General features: G+C 32.0%; 1 protein-coding gene across 5 annotated transcripts in view; it reads right to left on the bottom strand.

Annotated features, from left to right (window-relative positions):
- Nucleotides 1-20,685, bottom strand: part of LOC125049384 (rab11 family-interacting protein 4) — a 62,782-nt gene that overhangs the window by 20,684 nt on the left and 21,413 nt on the right. Inside the window, exons 1-7 of one of the 5 annotated variants that reach the window (XM_047648615.1) lie at nt 18,290-18,505; nt 16,855-16,952; nt 16,324-16,463; nt 15,293-15,376; nt 13,234-13,278; nt 4,347-4,385; nt 3,929-4,046 (exon numbers count right to left, since the gene is read on the bottom strand). In XM_047648615.1, coding sequence (XP_047504571.1) covers nt 3,929-4,046; nt 4,347-4,385; nt 13,234-13,278; nt 15,293-15,376; nt 16,324-16,463; nt 16,855-16,952; nt 18,290-18,422 — 657 coding nt within the window. In that variant the 5' untranslated portion in view covers nt 18,423-18,505. Of the gene's footprint in view, nt 1-3,928; nt 4,047-4,346; nt 4,386-13,233; nt 13,279-15,292; nt 15,377-16,323; nt 16,464-16,854; nt 16,953-18,289; nt 18,506-20,685 lie in introns of those variants that run through there. The other 4 variants (XM_047648618.1, XM_047648616.1, XM_047648619.1 and 1 more) reach the window with 4 other exon arrangements.

Below are 20,685 nucleotides of genomic sequence, written 5' to 3'. Positions count from 1 at the left end.
AATGCTACGAATGCAAACTCTGGGCGGATCGTTAGTACTTCATGAGGGCGTAGTTGTAACACAAGCCTCTAAGTCTAGGTTAATGCGATACTTGGTCTTCTGCGACCTTCTATGGTTTCCGTATAGGTCATAAACTGACGCAAACCTTCAAGACATAAGAACTAATCTTTGTATGCATTGATTACATTACAAGATTTATTCTTGTTAACTGACTTTTCTAGGTCTTCGGGGCCACAAAGACCATCTAAACAAGAAAATAGCGGTTATGAGTAATTATATATGCGTTTTAATACTGCAGTCACGTCATGTTTGTTTACATAACTGTAATGAAGTGTCTAATGAGTGACTGCCCAAAATACGTACTGCCCATAATATATTATCTATTTTACTACAATCAAGTAATGTTTGAATAATTCTTCAAATAAGATTATTGCAAACAATTCACTTTCAATAGGTATTAGGGGCAGCTACAATGTTGTGTACGATTTCTCTGAACTTATTGTCCATTGCATTATGCACAATTTACAAGTCAAATGCAGTTCGTATTCTCAGAAGTTAATGCTTTGACTATAGCAATACTTAGAGTTTAACAGCAAACCTAAAGTTGTGCAACACTGTAATGTGAAGTGCTGTCGCCTACGTGATTTTCAATAGAGGCCTGGTCCTTACAAATATTACATCCAGATTAGAAAGTATAACTTATTTCTCAAAATTACCAATCTACTCTGTAATAAAAAATATGAATTATTAATTTTAACCCCTTATTCAAGTGCATGACTTCAATATCAAATCAGCGTTTATCATAAGGTACACGCATTTGACCGGAAGCGGCGCACGCGCAGCTGAGGATCGTTTCCGTCGACCATTATTGATACGCATTGTCTAATGATGCGATACTTGTATTGTTTGAAATCCTTTCCTTGATATTCAAAACAACACGTTTAATATACATTATTACGTTCAATGACCCCATTCAACGTAATTATGGACACATTATATCATCGTTTTTTATATGCTTGTGTAATAGCCGGTACAGGACAGATTCAGATTCAGTTCGAACAGGAGTTCGAAGGTAGAAAAACAAAATTATATCTATTTTAAATTACACCTAATATTTCGGATATATCAACAATTCTGATATCTAATCAAATAATAAGTATATATAAAAACCACCACTGTCATATATGGCAATACCTACAATGATTAGGTATAAACATTATAAAGATCCATAGATTTCTTCTTCTTTAGAAAAAATGGTTTTGGTATTTTACCCTACACTTGCACGCTTTTAGCTACGTAAGCATTGTAAAAAAGTAATGTTATACATTACTTGTACATACAATTGGTACTTACTCCTTTGCATTAAAATTTTGATTTAATAACTACATAAAATTTGCTAGAAAATCTTGGATGTTTGCCAACTTGTTTTATTAAAATAGAAATATTGTTTATATATATTATAGCTATATTTTTATAAGCTGACATTATAAACATGTTTTTAGTAATAATGAAAGCCAATAAAAACGTGGTTTTAAGAATTTAGTAATTACTTGTTTATATAGGATAAGAACAAAATGTGAAGAAAGTTAATCAAGGTCAAAATGTTATGTAATTCAATATGAAACGTGAAAGAAAGAAAGAAAGAGAAAAAAACGTTCAAAGTGAAAAAGTTATATTGGAATATATATTTAAATTTATTGCTATATATTTATTGTATATTATTAATATATATTATTTATTGCTATATATTATAAAGGCGTCTAAATGGACCAAAAATTTAACTAAAAGTAGATATTTCGTGAAAAACATTTTCATACGACAAATATAGATTATGTATCTATCTATATATACGTTATACAATAGTTTTATGACAAAATACGCATAAACAGTTGTTAGATATAATTTCCTTCTTAGGTTGGTTCGTGCAGGATGCACGTTTTAAACTTAAAAATGCTTTAAACTTGAAATAATTGTATTAATTCCCTTATATCCTATAAGATTCACCGCTATTCTAACAAAATTAACGCTGATGCTTAGTCATTGCGTATGGCGGATGGTGATTTCATTTTATGACGACGAGACCTATTTTCAGCCAACCCTGGGTTAATCATGAAAATTGTAATGTGAGATTGCTCATGCCTGTTCAAACAAATATTAGTAATATATTATTAATTTATTACTATCCAAATTAATATAATAGGTAAATATATCATGTGCAAGCCCACACAACAAGGGCGTCGCCAGTATCTGCCCTCCGGTCCCAAGGGATTCGGAAGAAACTCTTTTTGAATAGTTTGACAATTTTTTATTTTACTGTTTAATATATCTCATTACTTTTATTGTTATCGTTTACGTATTTCATTTATTGTACAGTTAGAGCGTTGCAGTTTTCACTTGCTATTGTTATATTGACTCCAAATGTTTCCAACTGAAATATTGTTTCAAAAGTAGTTGTAACCGATATAGGGACTAATATATATTTTAAGTATTGTGCCAGCTCTTAGCAATATTTCAAACAATCCTGACCAACTGAAAAATAATCTTATAAAAGCAGGACTAGTATTCCTAGTCCTAATTTTATAAGATTATTTTTTCTGTTCTTAAACGAACTAATACGAAAATTATAAACTTGTAATTTATACGAAAGTGAATCAGTTTTATACAAAAGCAGTACATTTGCGAAATTTCACCTATTTTTTTATAAAATTCCAGCGTTTTGTTATCGTCCGAGGGCTATAGCAAAACCCGTTCTATCAAACTATCGGACGACATAAGTATATTGGTCTGAACTCTGAAGGTCAACTTTGTAGCTACCAATTGCGTTAAGTGCTCGCCGATAGTGTAGATTAAGATTTATTAAGGTATTTACCACTATTGACGTTATAATCCAAATAGCACCAACTTTAGTTCTAACTTCTGAATGTCACACTCTGCATAAGAATGTGTCAGCGAGGCAGTTTCGAAGTTTATAATATTAAGTCGGTATTTTTTTTTTTTGCTAAAGACCTCATACGACCTAAAATTAAGTATTATCGCTTGATTAATTCGCCACACGTTTGCATAAATTAAATCGATATCTCTTAGGAAGGAAGTCGTCAATTCGCCAAAGTATATGGGACAATGACAAATGCCCGATAAAAACTTTCCATTGAAATTACGCGTTTTCTTAGATGTTCTGTGTAACTAGTTACTAGTTCAATCAAAATATATTATAATTACATATACTGTAATTGTGCTACTCAGGTACGGAATTTAATACCCAATTAAAAACGACTGATTTAGGGAGTGAGACCGTTTTTAGCTTCGGATCTATGGTGACATATTATTTTAAAGAAACCGTCATATTGTACCTATACGTATTACGATAAATCATTATGAAAACAAAGAGGCGTTAATAGTTGACAACTTGAAGCTTATGTTTGATTGTATGCTTTAGAAGGTATTGATTTTCTGTTGTAACACTTACAGCCAAGGTAAACAATTTAATAGTATGTTTTCGCTATATACGTAGGCTTACAAAATAGTCATAGAACAGAAATAGGTTAAGTAAGGTGCGAAAGGCATAATTTTTTATTAGCAGGCTTAAATGCTTTTATGCTTTTTTTGCTAAAATCATCTCCACAATACCGATTTTCGTGCTAACCACTGATACCCGCCTCCATTGCCTCGAAAGGCATTCAGAGATTTCAAAGGCAGCACTATAACTTCTTAAAATGCTAAAATGTATAGCCATTTTAGTAATTTTTTTAGTTTAATATTATCTTAAGTATTTTATAGATATTACTTAAGATAATATTTTTACTTATATTATATAGGTATACTTAGTAATAATTCAAAATAACGGCGGTAATTTAAAACTTACAACGAACCTTTCATACAGTTCATATTAGAAGAAAAAAAAAGATGCGATAAGTGATATGTGACATACCTTATAGTTGAGTCCCTGCACATCTTCTTCTAATGAAACATCTGAGTACATATCGTCAGCTGGCTCTCCCCCCGACCCGCAGCCAGACGAGTTGAAGGACGACGACCGGTACAATTGGCTAAAACAATAACAATGTCACATTCCTTTATTCAGGTCTCAGGACATCTTAAGATGCAATAGCATGGGTAACGCCATCTATTGACAACCATGAGCATAATAACGCCATCTGTGTTCTTACTACCTAACCATTAACTGTTGTGCTGAGATTTTCTTACGCGTACAATAGATGGCGTTGATATATATGAAATATGTTTACCTATTAAGAAAGATGGTGCTAAACATAGTTTGGTAAATACCATAAACAACGCATTGGTGCATTTAAAATAAATCAAATAAAAAATATAACTATAAAATTTACCTTGCTAAGACATTGGAACCGATTTGTCGTTTCCCGGAACTGTAACAAAGAAAATAGTAAATTATAATATGAATCGTTAATTTTTTTTCTTAATGTAACCGGATTCTGAAATGTAATTTTTATAGTATATCGTTTTGATCAGTTAAAGTATAAAGGGCCAATTATGGGGCACGGGACAAATACTGCGTTCGTGTCCTTACATCATATTGTTTATTGGTGGTGCCGGAAGCCAGAGTTAAACACAAAAAAAACTATCATGTTTAGAATTTTACTAAGATTTTATTAAGTCCTAAAATCATTTATAAATATTAACAAGGTAAAAAATTTAAAAGAGAAACTTTGAATTTTGTGGAGGAAGGAAGATGCTGCTCTTCCTTCGAACTAAAGGAAGGATCGACCGGTCTAACCACTGACTTGCCCATTGCCCCCAGTGGCTTAAAACTTCGAGAAGCCGTATTTCCGTTTTAGGTATGACGTCATCGTAGTGATTTGAGGGCGAAGATTATAGATGTCGCTACATTTTTTTAAGAGGAACCATTTCGTCATATTTTTTTAAATATTAACCGTTTTAGCAGCGCACGCAACGGAAGCTCTCAATAAGGTAAAATTTTTTGCAATATAATTGATACTACTTTTGGTAGTGGCGTGTTCCTTCCCTTCCTCGATAAATTTACTATCCTACATTAAGAAATGTTTAATTTGTACCAGGTATTCAGCTATACAAACTCTGCAGAATTTAAAAATGTATAATGATAAACTAATTTATTTTTGTATTCCCAAAGCGCGTTTCTTCATTCATTCATAATTTTCACAGTAAGTTCCATTATGCCTACAGAAACAATTATCATTTCACCGGGGATCGAACCTAGAAACTTTGAAGATAAGCGGTTTTTCTAAATGAGTAATTCGTAATTTATTATATTACATACAATATATGTATTCTTAATATAAATATAATTCACGTCCGGTTTAGTTTTTCTGGTATTTAGGAGAAAGAAGGAAATATTTTTCAATGCAATCATCATTTAATGTTCCATTCTTGTACCATTATGTCCATATTACTGTACGTAACAATTGTTGTGTAATTAGTTTCTAGGTTAATTCATAAAAACTGTATAGAGAAGCATTTGACGAAAACGTTTTTGGCTATAATTAATTTACGTTCACAATATTTTATTTCTTATTATTTCATTTGTACTGTTATTAATTATTACGGTATTCCAATTTTAATATTGTATCTTATGAGTCGTAAATATGTTTATTATGGAACATAATATACATGTATCACTTATTCCACGTCATTAAATTTGAATTTGTAGGCATCCCTACTCATCGGCAAAGAAGACAGAGGGTGTAGGCCGAGAAAAAGCCGGCGTAAAAAACTCTCGGTACTCTTTAAAAATAGCAAATCAAATCTTCATTGCTGAAGGTAGCGTCACTGTAAGGTGCCTGAAGCACTGCTAGTGATATCTCACCACTTTGTTCAGTCACCCAACGTGGGGCCCATTCCCCACAAGGAGGCAATTTGATAGTTAAGGGGGTTATTCCAAAACTTATTAAAATTATTTGGAATTTGAACTTCATCTTCACATGTTTTTTTAAATTTACTTACTGTTGTAATATTAAAAATTATGTATGTTAATATAAGGGGCATAAGGGGCATAAGAATTTTAGAAAGACTAAGATGGGGCTTGGCGCAAAAAACGTTGTGAAAGACTGGTTTTGGCGCAGCTATAAAGAGACCCATGAATCCTGGTCCTTGGTCACACCAGCATGTTGGCGATCGGCCCCGCTGTTGCCTTCCACCTTGCCGACGACAACCAGCTTGTCCAGGTTATCTCTTTCGCGATGGGCGATATGACCAAAGTAATTTAGAACAGAATGTCGTTGAATTGCGTACAAACTATGTATTGTATCCAATAGTTTTAATATTATTGACTTAAGACTGTAATTGGCTCGTTGTGGTCTCAAATCTCATGTGTTTTATGATTGGTAGACATATTGTGATTTAGTAAAATGTTATTTTGCTTTAAAGCCACGAACCATACACACACAGACGTACGTCAATCATCGTAACTTTTGATGCGACCCAACCGCATTAAGAACTTAGCTATGGCATTGCGGTTACACCTTTTTTGGATCCTCATACTGTACATAGGAAAGTACTTCCTTTCACAAGGGGTTTCTTGGTGGGACAGACGTGAAATCAGCGCAAATGATAGATAGGCAGCCGGTAGCCGTGAAATTGTTCAAGAAAGCGACGCACTCACGTATTAATAGATGATATGTATCTACACAGAAACGCTATCTTGAAATACAATATAATTAGGTTATTCATCTTTATAAATATATATATATAGATATATAACTAGTCTGGCCATAAATACTGTAACATAAAAACTTTTTCTTCAACATTGTAATTATTTTGAATTTGGAACACGTACCTATATTATTTTAAAAACTTTTTCGATTTGGCGCCATTTCACATATTTTTTCGTGTTCATTATCAAATTACAATATGGAATGTTAAAGAAAATAGGATTGGAGTGATCGCTTTGCACAAAATGGGTATGGAGCCGTCGGTCATATTCCAGACACTTCAAAAGCTTGGTATCAGACGTATGTTCGTATATCGTACTATCAACAAGAACACTTCGTCTGCCAAAGACCATAAAAGATCGGGGCAACCGCGTGCTGTTAGAACTACAAAGGCTGTTAACGCTGTTAAAGCCAGAATTCGTCGAAACCCCTAACCCCGTCCGAATGGAAGCAAAAAAATCTTATCGCGAGAAATGAAGGATCCCGCTAGGACTCTGTCGCGTATTATAAAACAAGACCTAAAGCCCGGTGCTTTTCGTCGATATACATGACATGCCCTAACTCAATCTTTACAATTAAAGAGAGTGGATCGATCAAAACGCCTTCTGTCGCGATACGCAGGTGAAAACATTTTCACGATTGAAGAACACTACAATAAGCAAAATGATAAAGTGTACGCTCACTGTTCTAAAAAAGTGGTCATCATACTGCGTCAGTGATGGTTTGGTGGGGTGTGTCTTATCAAGGAGTCAGAAACCTAAATTTTTGTGAAAAAGGAGTTAAAACTTCAGCCAAAGTGTATCAACTAATTAAACTCCTGCGAAACGGCTGAACCGATTTTGATAATTCTTTCGTCAAAAGTGGATTTAAAAATGGTTTAGATTGAAAATTTTGACTGTCTTGTTGACAGATGATTGACAATACATCCTGTATTGTCAATCTTAACGTCGTACGTACATTAGTATATTAAGCTGAAAGTAATATGCAAAAAGCAGTGCCTGAACTGACAGCTGATTATTTACTGATTGCTGAGTAATTAATTGAAATTTGTATTCGTTTTAAAGAGTAACGGGGCTGGTTTAATACTTATATACAGTTCATTAATAACGTGATATGAGAGTTGACAAATCAAAAGCTAATTCCGTGTTTGTTTAAAGATTTAGCTTTGAAAAACAAGCCCTATTTACTTTGTATACAGTGTTGTTGTTCCTCCAAAGTCAGCGAAAGAAGTAATCGTAAACCGTATGACGTACATTTCAATGTTGATGTCATGACATGCATAACTAAGTCGATGACTATATTCAAGTTCAACGACTTATAAATTCGATTCGATTTTTAAAGTATCTATATTTTTAAATTACGAATGTGTTCAGTCCAAATAGACCAGTGCCGATAATTTTTGAAACCAAATAAAATTACATATATATTCACACATTTAAAAAATGTGTGAATATAAAAGTTTTAGATCTTTTTATTACCTCCAACTTTACCATTTAACTTTCTTCGATATGACTTTTAGTTTTGCCGGAAATCGAGATAAACCGTTTTTTACTCTTAAAACTCCCCCCCTACCCCTTCCCGACCTCAGATCGACCGTAATTTATTTTTCCTTTCATTTTGATCATATTCCCCTCCTTTTCTAATGGGTTTCATCCTACTGTGATTTTTTTCACTTTTTATTTATTTTAAAGGCTATCTGCACTGGTCTAAAAGACTATAAACTGGATTTTATTCTAATAAAAAATAAATTTTGGCATTATTAAAAATATTTGAATTTCGATTGATTTCAATAATACATAACTATTCTAATGTGAACAATAAATTTAAAAATAATGATGAATAATGTGATGGCAATAGGAAATATAAATATGTACTATGTTAAATTATATCCGATTTAACACTTTCAATGTCGAAAATGATTCTCATTAACATACATTCTCTTAAACTAATAATTAGAGCATAACATTTTATGTTACAACGCTTGTAAATTTAAAATTCGAATTTCGAACTTCCTGTGGTACCAATGGTGGTACCATTGGTTTGTTTAAAATTATTTCTCTATTTATTCCAAATTTAAAGTTGTAGATCTGTTGTGAGATAGACATTATATAGATACATATATTTAAAATAGCTATTATACGTTTTAAATTTCGAACAAACGTAAGAAACAACTTGCAAAACAATGTAATATTTATGTAAATAAAATTTTAGCCTTGACTAAGTGGGTATTATTTTGAAATACTGTGCTTTGATAAACTCGAATTAAATCACGAATAAAGAAATATATAACAACCTGTAAGGCCGCTTTCTGTAATGCATGTGAACACTTCGTCGCTCCAGCTTTGTAAATTCCACAAAATTTAAAGAAGGAATTTTTTAATCACTTCACGCACATCACCCGGTTTTTATTTACAATATAAAAGTAGGAGTTACGTATACAACGTAGCGAAGCACTGGCCAGTGGCCGTATGACTGGCGCATCATTGTGGTAATAAGGTACTGGGCCATAACACATTTATATAAGGTATGACAGACACTTGGATTGTTCATCCGTCTACGCACTTTGATTTTTTAATGCGCTTCTGGAGTTAATATGTTTATTAATAAATATTTTATACTAAAGATTATATATGATAATAATTTATAATAATGATTTGATAGTTTGTTTGCTTGCATTGAATAGTCTCTTAAACTACTTGGACCGAATTAAAAATCTTTCACCATTAGAATCCTACATTATCTACTCTATATAAATGAAAACTTCGATAACGTAACTCACGGTGTAAAAAAATATATGTCTATGTATTATATTAAAAATATGGTTAATATTAAGTCGAAACTGAACGCTTCTTGATTATATTTTTATATTACAAAATATACGCAATTCTTTTTTCACTAAGTTAAACTACTTCAATCTATGCATCAGATATGCCAAGTATACTAGCATACCATATTAACATTATTATACCATAGTAAAGGTATGAATTATCCACAATAGCAGCCAGTAGTGAAACAGTTATTAAATTATTAAGCAGTTTGAGGCCGGACGTGTGCACGCTACGAATAGCCTTTCGTCAAATTAAAAACGACATTTCACACTTGTCATTTTGTAAATAATTTCTTAAATAATGTATTAAAATATTGGGACTATAATAGTATCTTCTATGACTGTTGAAATTATTTTTGAATATTTTTGTTCAATACCAACTTATCTCCCTTAATATATTCTGTAAACGACAGCATCTTAGTCAATCTAGACTTAACAATAAACATTTTAAATAATAAAATAACATACAGAAAACTACTTTTTTATAAAAGTACTTTGTATAAAAACAACTATCTAACAAAAACGAAAACATATTTTATCTATAAATTTAAATTAGTTTCTAAGAATAGGTTTCAAACAGTTTAGTCTATGTCTCGTGAGCCAATCAAGCCTTTTATGGCTGGTAAAATTGGGTTATCAAGCACATATATAGCTGTACAGATAATTAATATTCAACCGTGAGACATCTGACAGACTACAGGTACGATATTTAAAGTAGGAGATGGTTTAAGCTATAACATGCTTGAATAGGAAAGAAGTAGTATTAGAGATCTCTTGTCAATTGTCACGTCTACAGATCTGAACATCTTATCATTAGGACGTACGTTTTCTTTTCTTTTTCTATACAACGTTTTATATTATTTTACATGCGTTTTATATAACGCGGGGCAAAGAAGCCTATGGAATTGCCATAGAAAGCATTCACCCTGCCCATGAACACCCGTTGCCGACCATTGAAGTAGAATGTATCTTTCTTTTTAAACAACAATTGGAGTTGTATCTCCCAGGGAATACCTACACCGGAAGCCGTTACCACAGTTCGCTAGATCGCAAAAAAAACTGCGTATAAAAATATTAAAATAAATACAGTGTAAGCGAATATTACTACTTTATAACAAATTTAACTATTTTTACGTTATATAGAGGTTTTTGTTATAACAAATTTGTTGTAACGAAATTGTTATAACGTTGTTATTGTTAACTGTGTTTTATGTTTGTGTTTAAATATGTATTTTGTTTTTGTTATTTTACCGATGCTATGGGATGACTGGAAATCAAATATATATAAGAGGTTCAAAGCGAAAGAGTTGAAGAAGCCATAATTTTTCCAGTTTAGTATGTGATCATATTCTAACAATGTAAATTCTTATCTTCCCATTGCAGATTAACACAATAAGATTAATACAATGCTTACAACACTGTCATTATTATATTATTAAGTGAAATAACACGCAGAGAAACTATTAACTTGCGTTGCGCTTGCGTAACTTTATGCACTTTTCTTTTTTATGTTCGGTTTGACCATCGCTGCAACGTCTTAAACATTTTTGTGAAACACTAATGTGCGGTTATTAATTTCCTTTTGTAAGATGTAAAAGTTAATTCTTTCAAAATTTAATATTCAAACGGTTCAAAAATTAATCGGAAGTCTAAAACATTATTCATATTGACTCTGTATTTAATTATTAGATAAACAATATTCTTTCTAATGTACATTGGTTATTGTTTATATCAGTTCTTAAAGGTTTAATGTGCCTTAAAATTAATTAAAAATGTTGGTGACCAAGGGTAGAATAGGTAGACATAAAATCTAAATGGCTATTTAATGATATTGAAACTTCTAATATATATAGGATAGTTCCTATGGATATATAAAAAATAAATAATAAATCAGTGGCGCTACAACCCCTTTAGGTCTTGGCCTCACATTTCTGAATCTGTTACATGATCATTTTTAAATCTAATAGGCAAGTAGGTGATTACCCTCCACACACGCCGTCGACTTTTTGTGTCTAAGACATGTCGGTTTTTCATCACGATATTTTCCTTCACCGTTCGAGCAAATGTTAAATGCGCAAATATAAAGAAAGTCCAATGGTGCACAGTCGGGGATCGATCCTACGACCTCAAGTATGAGAGTCGCACGCTGAAGCCACTAGGCCAACACTGCTCTATAGATATATATTGAGTGAATAAGTAAGCTTCATGTCATTATTAAAAAGGGTAGATAAAAGTGTCACCAGACAAACTAGATCAATAATACGATTCCGATCCGATTCTCAAGGTCGTAACGGTAACTTGTAAAACATCCCGCGGCCCCGTTTATTGGATTTATTAGACAAATTAACAGTTTTTCGGTGCGAAGGTAATAGCGTGAAAGGAAGTTTGTGTAACGTGTACTAAGGACGTTGATAATGGGTTTGTGAACCAACCAAAAATATCGCAATTTACGGTTTTTATAGATAAAAAATCTTTAAAGAAAATCGTGAAATATACCAGATTCGTTGAGGGATTTGCATTCATTAATACGTAACTTCGCAACAGTCTAACCAGTTTATTTTTGGGACCTTTTCCGACTGCTTCCGTGATGCTTTTGCCAACAAAGGTGCAAACCTTATTGTACCTCGTGTAGTACACGGAATCTTATTTCACGGGAAAACATAACTCTCTTAAAAGACTCGCTTATCTCTTATCGCCACAGAACAGAATGAGTAAAGTACAGATACCGGCAAACTTCTTGAGCATTAAACAAGGGAGTGGGGGAAAGTTTGCGCATTGCGGGACACAAACGTCAACTGATTTGCAAATCACGCGATCGACACGTCACTCTCCCACCGCCGAGCACCACCACCCCTCCCCTCCCAGTGATACCTAAAAATCGCTTCTGCGCAGGCAAGGACATTTGTTGAAGATGTTTGCCGGTATCTATACTTAACGGTGCAATCAAATTATTACGTTCTTATAAATAGGAGTTTGATCGACATTAAATGAGGTAGGTATATGACATCGGTCGACTTGTAAGTAACACAACGGGGAAAAGGTCCTAAGTTAGTTTTAATTAAATATTCAATTTCATTAAATTGCGAAATGTTAACCGCCCACAAGAAAAATATTCGAATGTGTCATAATATTGTGATTGTGAAGGACAATCGCCCAACGAGTCATATTATGTTGGTCAATTTACTCCCACCACGATTACCACGCACGCAACGTCATTATCAAGATTTTTAATAACCAGTCTTTAGAAAACAGATGCGCTACATAAATACTTTTGTATATTCTGACAAAATTTTGTATAAATTTCATTCAACATTCATTCATGGCGAGTACGTTATCAGTACCTGGAAACAAGTATTTCAACGGGAATGGAACCTAGGACTACGAAGTCAGCTATATTTATTGTATAATAATACTGTATTTTTTAATATTTACCGGAATATGTATTTGCTTGACAATTTATGATTAGTGATTAGACTTCTACTCTAATAATAAAGAGGAATGATTTCCGCTCCAAAACTACTGGACCGTTTTGTAAAATGCTGAAAATGCTGATGAATATAGGCGTTATTTATTTCCTTTTCAGACAGATTCAAGATATAAAAATAATAAAAAAATAAAGAAAAGTGTTTTACTACCATATGATAAAAGACACTAAAAATCTACAATAAGGTCCGTGATATCCAATCTTGCCAAGCCGGTATTGAATAAATGATTCTCAATAAACTCGTAATAAATACTTACTGCCTCATGGATCCCCATCTTCGATGTGGCAGGTTTTCTTGATGACTAAAAAAAAATAAACAAAAGAAAATAAGCAAACATAAATGACAAAAGCAAAAGAAAATTATTACAAATGTGCGAAACTAAAGTTTAGCAAAATGGCAATGAATATATACAACCAATAAGCATCGGGTCAAAAATGTATTTATATTAGGGTAACTTAGATCACGGTGACTACTTTCTCTTTTCTATTCCATAAATCTCATAAACAGTGGCGTAACCCTATCAGTTAAAATCGTCACGTTGTACTCAGTTTAATTCAAATAGACTTCGAGATTTTCAGCAGAGATTTACTCAATTACACGTTGTATTTGTCCCACTAATGGCCATAGACCTCCTCTCTTAGGCGAGAGGGAATGGTCTGTAGTCCCCACGCTAGCCCAATATTGGAGACTTCACATTCATAGATAGAAAATAATATCTCTTGGACAGGTAGACTCTTGGGTCGGGGACCCATTGTATTTTGCCAGCCCTACCACCCTATTGTTACGCCACTGCTCATAGACCTAATGGTTACTTAATATTTAATCGACCCGACAGGATTATCGCGAGATTGATAATGCGCCTGAGCACACGATGGACCGCACTACGTCTTCATCCAAAGCAAGAAATATAGAATAGAATAATATTTCCACGGGACAAAACCACTATTTTTAATGCGTGAGTATTGTATGAATCTAGATGGAGCGAGTAACATAAACAAAAGAATGCGGTTCGCGCCTCTTTATTTTTACAGAAACTTTTGTTTTTTAGTTTGGTCCGCGCGGATTTTGATGGCCAGTAACGTTATTATACAATGTTTGTGATCGATCCATTTGGTGATTGAAATATTTACTAATAACATTCCTAATTCAAATTTCTAAGTATGAAATTGGTAATGAACAATTTTACAAACTAGACCAATAAACAAAAAACTAAACTATTTGTTGAGTAGGTACGTGAGACTATTAATGAATATAAATTACCCTTAAAACAATTGTTACATGGCCTTCCATAATTTACAAATAAATTGTAGCTGAAGTGTATGTTTTATTTCTCAGGTATTTACGTGCAACGCGCGATTTAAATAACAAAAGAATAACAGGCGTGGGACTATAAATTACATAGATTTTGATTAGTCATCAACAAGATTGCTTCTTTTGGTTTATTATTGGAATACCTTATCTATTATGTTACGATTATGTAGTGTTTTTAATTGAAAACGTATTATCATTTAGAAATTGATACCAAAAATACTGCAGTGACATGTATCAAAGAAGACGAAAATATAACGCGTCGAATATAATTGGAAATGTTAAAAAGTATTTTAAACAAATTTGGGTAATGTTAAAGGATTCACTGTGCACATTCATTGTGCACACATGTAATTCAGTACTAAACAAGAGGTAATTTCAAGTTAACGTTCTTCTCGGGAGATGGCGCTCGTTGCGTACAAGAACCAGCATTAGCTTACTATGAAAAAAAATCTTAGTAAAACTAATAAAAAAAGGATGTTTAAAAAGAAAGTGCACTAGCCTCCACACTAGTAATCCCTGTGTCGTGGGCAGCTAGTCTCTTCTATTTGACATGTTTACGGTACTTAACATAATAATTTCTACTTAAAACTTACATTTTATAATTAAACTATTGTTTACATAATTATGATATATGACGTTTTATATTTGTGATACCCTAACATATTACTATACTAAATCTTCAATCTAACTGATTGTTTTTAAAAATAGAAGATCTTTGCGGTTATAATACGCCTATATACATACCAGATTCTAGACTTTGCAAGACGACTAGATTTTAGATATTGAAACGAAATAATGCGAAAGTCGTGCGAAGTAAGTAAATTACATTATTATTTAAACACTGCCACAGGGACCAAACTTTTTAAATTTGTTTTGATTTTCTTTTTAATAATTTTTATTATTACTTTGTAGATTAATAAAATTGTAAATACTGTATAATTTATCATACTTTAGTAAAGAGGTATATACATAAACGATTAATTATTTTTATGATAATATTGTACCTTGGAGGAGTCCGTCGTAAGCTAGTTCTCGTCCATGAATGTCGATTGAGATTATTCCCAGGACTTCGGGTTCCATTTTCTAATCTGTAATAAGAGATTGTTAAGATTGTCCATGAAACAAATAAGCGGGAAAAATGCTTTTAATACTAAACTAAAATACGCTTCTAAAATACACCGACTATTTCGATGCACATGCAAAATCGCTATATAGACATTTTACGAATAAAAAATATGGTTTGTAATAGACATTATTTTAGCATTCTTACTCTTCCAGCATCTCCCTTATGTTTAAAAGTACGAGTCTTAATATAACTTTTATCTACAATCTCCATTCGTCGCATTGGGTTAATGCAGTGATGAAAAAAGAGTCATGTAGTATAAACTAGTGAAATCTTTGAATAAGTAATTTTTAATGTAACGTTCAGGTTTCTTTGTTCTGTTGTGTAAATGTAATATATTTAGTGTTTTGTTTGTAAATTTTTTGTCCAGCGTTATTGTCAAATATTTTCAAACATTAGTAATAATTTCTGCAGTTTAAGTTATTGTAACTTAAACTGCAGAAACTGCTGTGTGTTGCAGAAATTATTATACGTTATGTGGTGTTCTTTAATAAATAAATTCTTATGAATGATATTGTTAATAAAGATAAAACAGGAACTATGTTTAAAAAGTTTCTGTTTAATTTGTTCGACGTTTAAAAAACACTGAAACTTTTCGACTAAAACTTCATTAGGTACAAGGTAATTTAAAATTAATTTAAATATTTAGAAATTGAGTATTAAAATTAGCTCAATAGAAAATGATAGTAATACTGAATGGTATCCAAGAGTGCATAAAAGAAGGTGATAAGCCCAACATCTCAGGTGTGATATACTTATATAATCAATAATTACTAAAGCTGGGTCTTTCCCGAAAAAATAATGACTTTTGTAATCCAATCGGCACATAAGTTGTCTTTATTAATACTTCATTGGTATCATAGGCAAATCAAGGCTTTATTATTGTTAAAGTAAGATGTTATAGAAACCAACGCATTGCTAGATGTGTCTCCATCAGCTTCTCCATAGCATTCGAAGTTCTCTGCGTCTGAAATTGAGTTGCCCGGGCTGGAGTCTGCTGTGTTCTCTGCTTGGCTTACAGCTTGGCTCACGTTACTAGTTCCTTTACCATTCTGAAATTTGATAAATTCACATATTAATATTCATACTACTTCATTTAATAATTTTTGAAATTTCTGATAGGTATCTTATTTATTATTAAGGCGCGTTTAAGATAAACATCTGATCCAATGTGGCACTTCAAATATAAGGATCTTCGTTTAAATCCCGGCGGTGCACGAATATTGTGTACTTTACTTCTTCTTTCGGACTACTGCTGGTAGGTCTTAGCCCTAAAAATCGATAACGTGTGTTAGGCACAAAAGGCTTATAACCTACTTGCTTATAAAGAATAATAATTAATCAAGATATTGAAATCAACGGCAAGTCCACGGAGTTGTAGCGCTACCCGGTTCTTTGTGTTTCTTATTGTTTAATATTTTTATAAAACGCAAAGTAATATACCTGAAGTTTACGTGGTACATTTCCTGGCGAAGATCTCGGTGATTTGGTTCTTGGGAAAACACTCGGTGCCATCATCACAGCCGCCGGCACCTTCAACTCTGAAATATATAATTAAATTATAATTTACCTGATATCATAAAAATTGCCATAATTAAGATAAATTAAAATGTATATTATGATTTCCATAAAATTAATTTTGTTTCCTCAAGTTATATGACGTAAATGCTCTAAGCAAAAACTAACATACATTATACAAAAACAAATTAAAAGTATTTAAATTTTATATCTGAAGGATATTATATATATATATATATTGTCATAATAATGATATGACTTATAGAGTAATTATAACTTAATTATAATATTAATATACTCGATTCTCAATTATAATTGACTTTTTTACTGGGTCATTTTGTACTCGGCTCTAAAATATCGAGTGAAGAATATTTTATAATAATTTATGGTCAGAACTTTTAAGTATGAATCATAGATCAAGAAGAGGTAAAGAGTGAATCAAAATGGCGCCAAAACTTAGAATATTATAGCGCTTGCAAAGAGAGCGCTATCACAGATAAGTATTTGGATACATCTTAGGGATATATTTTGGTTTAGTTGTCCTTTGATATAATGACGTCTCATAAGTCTTAACTACCAAAAATTATTTAATGAATGAAGGTTAAAAAACTAAATGTTTGATTAAACTTTAGATTACAACTAAAATAAGTTCTATTTCATGTCAGTATTGCGTTAATAAAGCAGTGTAGCAGTGATTTTAAATTCACAATTCGAATTTTACGATGTGAGAGTATAAAAAAGTTTTTAATTGAATATGTTTTATGATCTGTGCTCGATTTCAAATAATTATGTTGGTACAAAAACAACTCTTACTTTAATATGGTTATGCTCTAAAAGGCTAATGTAAAATTTTTAAATGGATTTATATTTTCCAAAACATGTTTTAAATATACCACATGTAGGATATTATAATATTATAACTCATTATTCTCAAACCTGTCGAAATTTAATCGTGTATTGAAGTTAATCACATATCATCTTATCAGGAATAAAAAAGGTCCGTTATATTTCCTTACAAATCTTTGCAAACACACTATAATAGGTAAATTACATTCAATTTTTATTGAAATCAGTGTACGTGTACAGTTTTGATCTACAATTACAAATAACTAAATTATGATTTATTACTGTAGTATATATGTATACAGTCTTTATGATTGTTCATACTTTAATTTTGAAAACCTGCCTGTAAAAACAGGCAAATAATAGGATTTCATACAACTTAAAAAAAAACAAATTTAGAACTGCGATATTAAATTAAGTTTGGTAAAATATGTTCACTTATCAAATCTTTGTCGTTTAGCTAAAAACCTTAAACATATGTCATTTATAATTTCACCTTACGTAAAGTAATTCTAACCATAAATAAGTCTGTTCAGTATCCGAAAGTAGATAACCAGTAATTTGGCGAGCAGCACCAATCTTCTCCAAAATACTTCAAGATAACCAGTCAAATTCAAACTGTCAGGTCCAAGGAACACCGCCTCCAACATTTATGTAAGTCCATCACTTATTTACATTTTTTAAGAATATATTGGCTTAGTTAATTAAGAAAAAAATAAAAATACGTTTCCTACCACCTAGAAAAATATAAATAAAACATAATTTTTGTGATAATTCACACCTAACAAAAATTTAGTAAGAACATTCTCTTTTCGAATCTAATCTTGTATTAATAATCCAGTGTAAACTCTTTCTAACGAATTTCAAGTGACAGAGCGTTTTTATTTGTTATACAGAGCTTTCGTTATAACGAATGTCGTCATAAAAAGTTTACACTGTAATTGAAACAATTAATTTCATTATTTAAGAATTGACACACGTGGATGTCATAAGTTTTAGATATCTTTGTCTTTCTGGGATTGTAACTATCAAACGATTTAACATTTATATTTTCTTTACTACGCAGTTGATGGTAAAACACAATTCATACTTGATTCGCGGGCTTAATTGCGGCAAATGCGTTACCTAAATACGATGTATTACACCAATGCTTCGCTAGTGCACTGCATTTCTAATTTACATAGAAATTCAATAATAAATGAGCATGTCGATAAGGAAATTGTGTTATCGGGTCTCGTAGCAAAGGTGTGACTGGTACGGCTTGTACGAAGCCAATTGCAATTCTTGTTTTTTGTTCCATTGTTTTTACATTTATGTCGTTTTGCTTGATGAGCAAAGTATAATACTCAGTTAATCATTCATTTGGGTTAGAACACATCTACTGAGTTTCACCTACTAAAGAACCTCGCTTTAATTATTTAAATCCTTATGGATTTATGTTGCTAATAAATTTTGATTTTCATATTTATTTAACTTATCTATATTTCATATAACATTCACTAACTCTATTCAGATCTAACTTAATTTGATTCTGAAATATAAAATAATTTATTAAGGCTGTATTGACGTGTAGACGATTGATTTACAAAGAGTGAAACAAGTGTTACGCTCTCTACACAAATATCTCAAGAAAGGTGAGCTTAGTTGCACCAGTAGGTTTCAACATGAGACTCAAATGATGCCTGACTATCTGATCACTCTTAATTACTGGTTGTGACTTTGCATACAAAAGCACGTTAATACCAACGTCTCATCTAACGTTTTCATAAATATTTATCATACTGGAATGGGTCGAATCTACCCGTTGAAAAGATTAATTTATCTGTCTAATTAAAATAAAAAAAATGCGTCGTATTGATTATCCCCTTCGGTTTTGAAGTCAGTTATAACTTAAAGGTATGGTTGTTCTATATAATTTATTTCTTAGCGTTTTTGGTTATGATTAAAAAGTACTTAGCTGCACTTTTTATGCAGCTGAGGTACACAAACCTATACTCACTTTAAATTCAAGAAATTCCTAACGGAGTCAGATAGAAATTTACACCCACCCCCTTATATTTATCAAAAAAAACATTGATGTATTCTTGTTGTATGGTTTTGGTGTGCACTAATATATAGGTAACATTGGTCAAACGAATTGTTTTATCACAAATCTCTAATGTGAATTTAAATTTTCCACATACAAAAAAGTAATAACACTATGGAATGCAGTCTCTCATCAAGATATAAAACCGGTAGCAAAAGTTATCTAGATTCCAACGAGTTTGCTTATTTTCCTACTTTCTTTCCGTCTACCTAAACATATCATCACTACCAAGTTTTTCCCTAAAAGGACACACCACACGTTTAATTCGATTTCTATGGGCTCTTACGATAAAGAGACTATTCAAGATTTTTATATAACATTTTCCGCTTTAAACATATTCACACTATTTGTATTGAAACATTACACTGTTACGGACACGCGATTTTTTTACAAGGGCCGCACCGGCAGCCAGCCCCAATGACCGGCATAAACTGACAGCCCTGCTGCAATACCCTACGCTTATGCAATAATATTACGGTATCAATAAAAACTAAGTTATAAACCTGCGAGTAGCGGATATTGAGGTTTTCTTAGAATTATTTATAGCCTTAGATTTCTTAATGTACCGTGTTAGATTTCTATTTTCACTAAAAAGGGTGACTAATTCATTTTGGTGATAACAATAAACAGAGAAGTGAGTTTTTTTATCTTTTACATTGATATCATACAAACATGGACGGACGTTAAGACGTAAATTTAAAATTGATCTTTTATATAAACTTACGTATATCATTGTTACCTGTTCGTTAATTGATAACATTGAGCTTAAAATCTATAGGTGGGGTAAGACATGTTCATATATGTATGTATTTTTTATGAAAAAGATT

The sequence above is a fragment of the Pieris napi genome, chromosome 5 (genome assembly GCF_905475465.1).
Source record: "Pieris napi chromosome 5, ilPieNapi1.2, whole genome shotgun sequence".
NCBI lineage: Eukaryota > Metazoa > Arthropoda > Insecta > Lepidoptera > Pieridae > Pieris > Pieris napi.
Note: the sequence above shows the minus strand (reverse complement) of the source record. Positions and strands in the feature narration are given on the sequence as shown.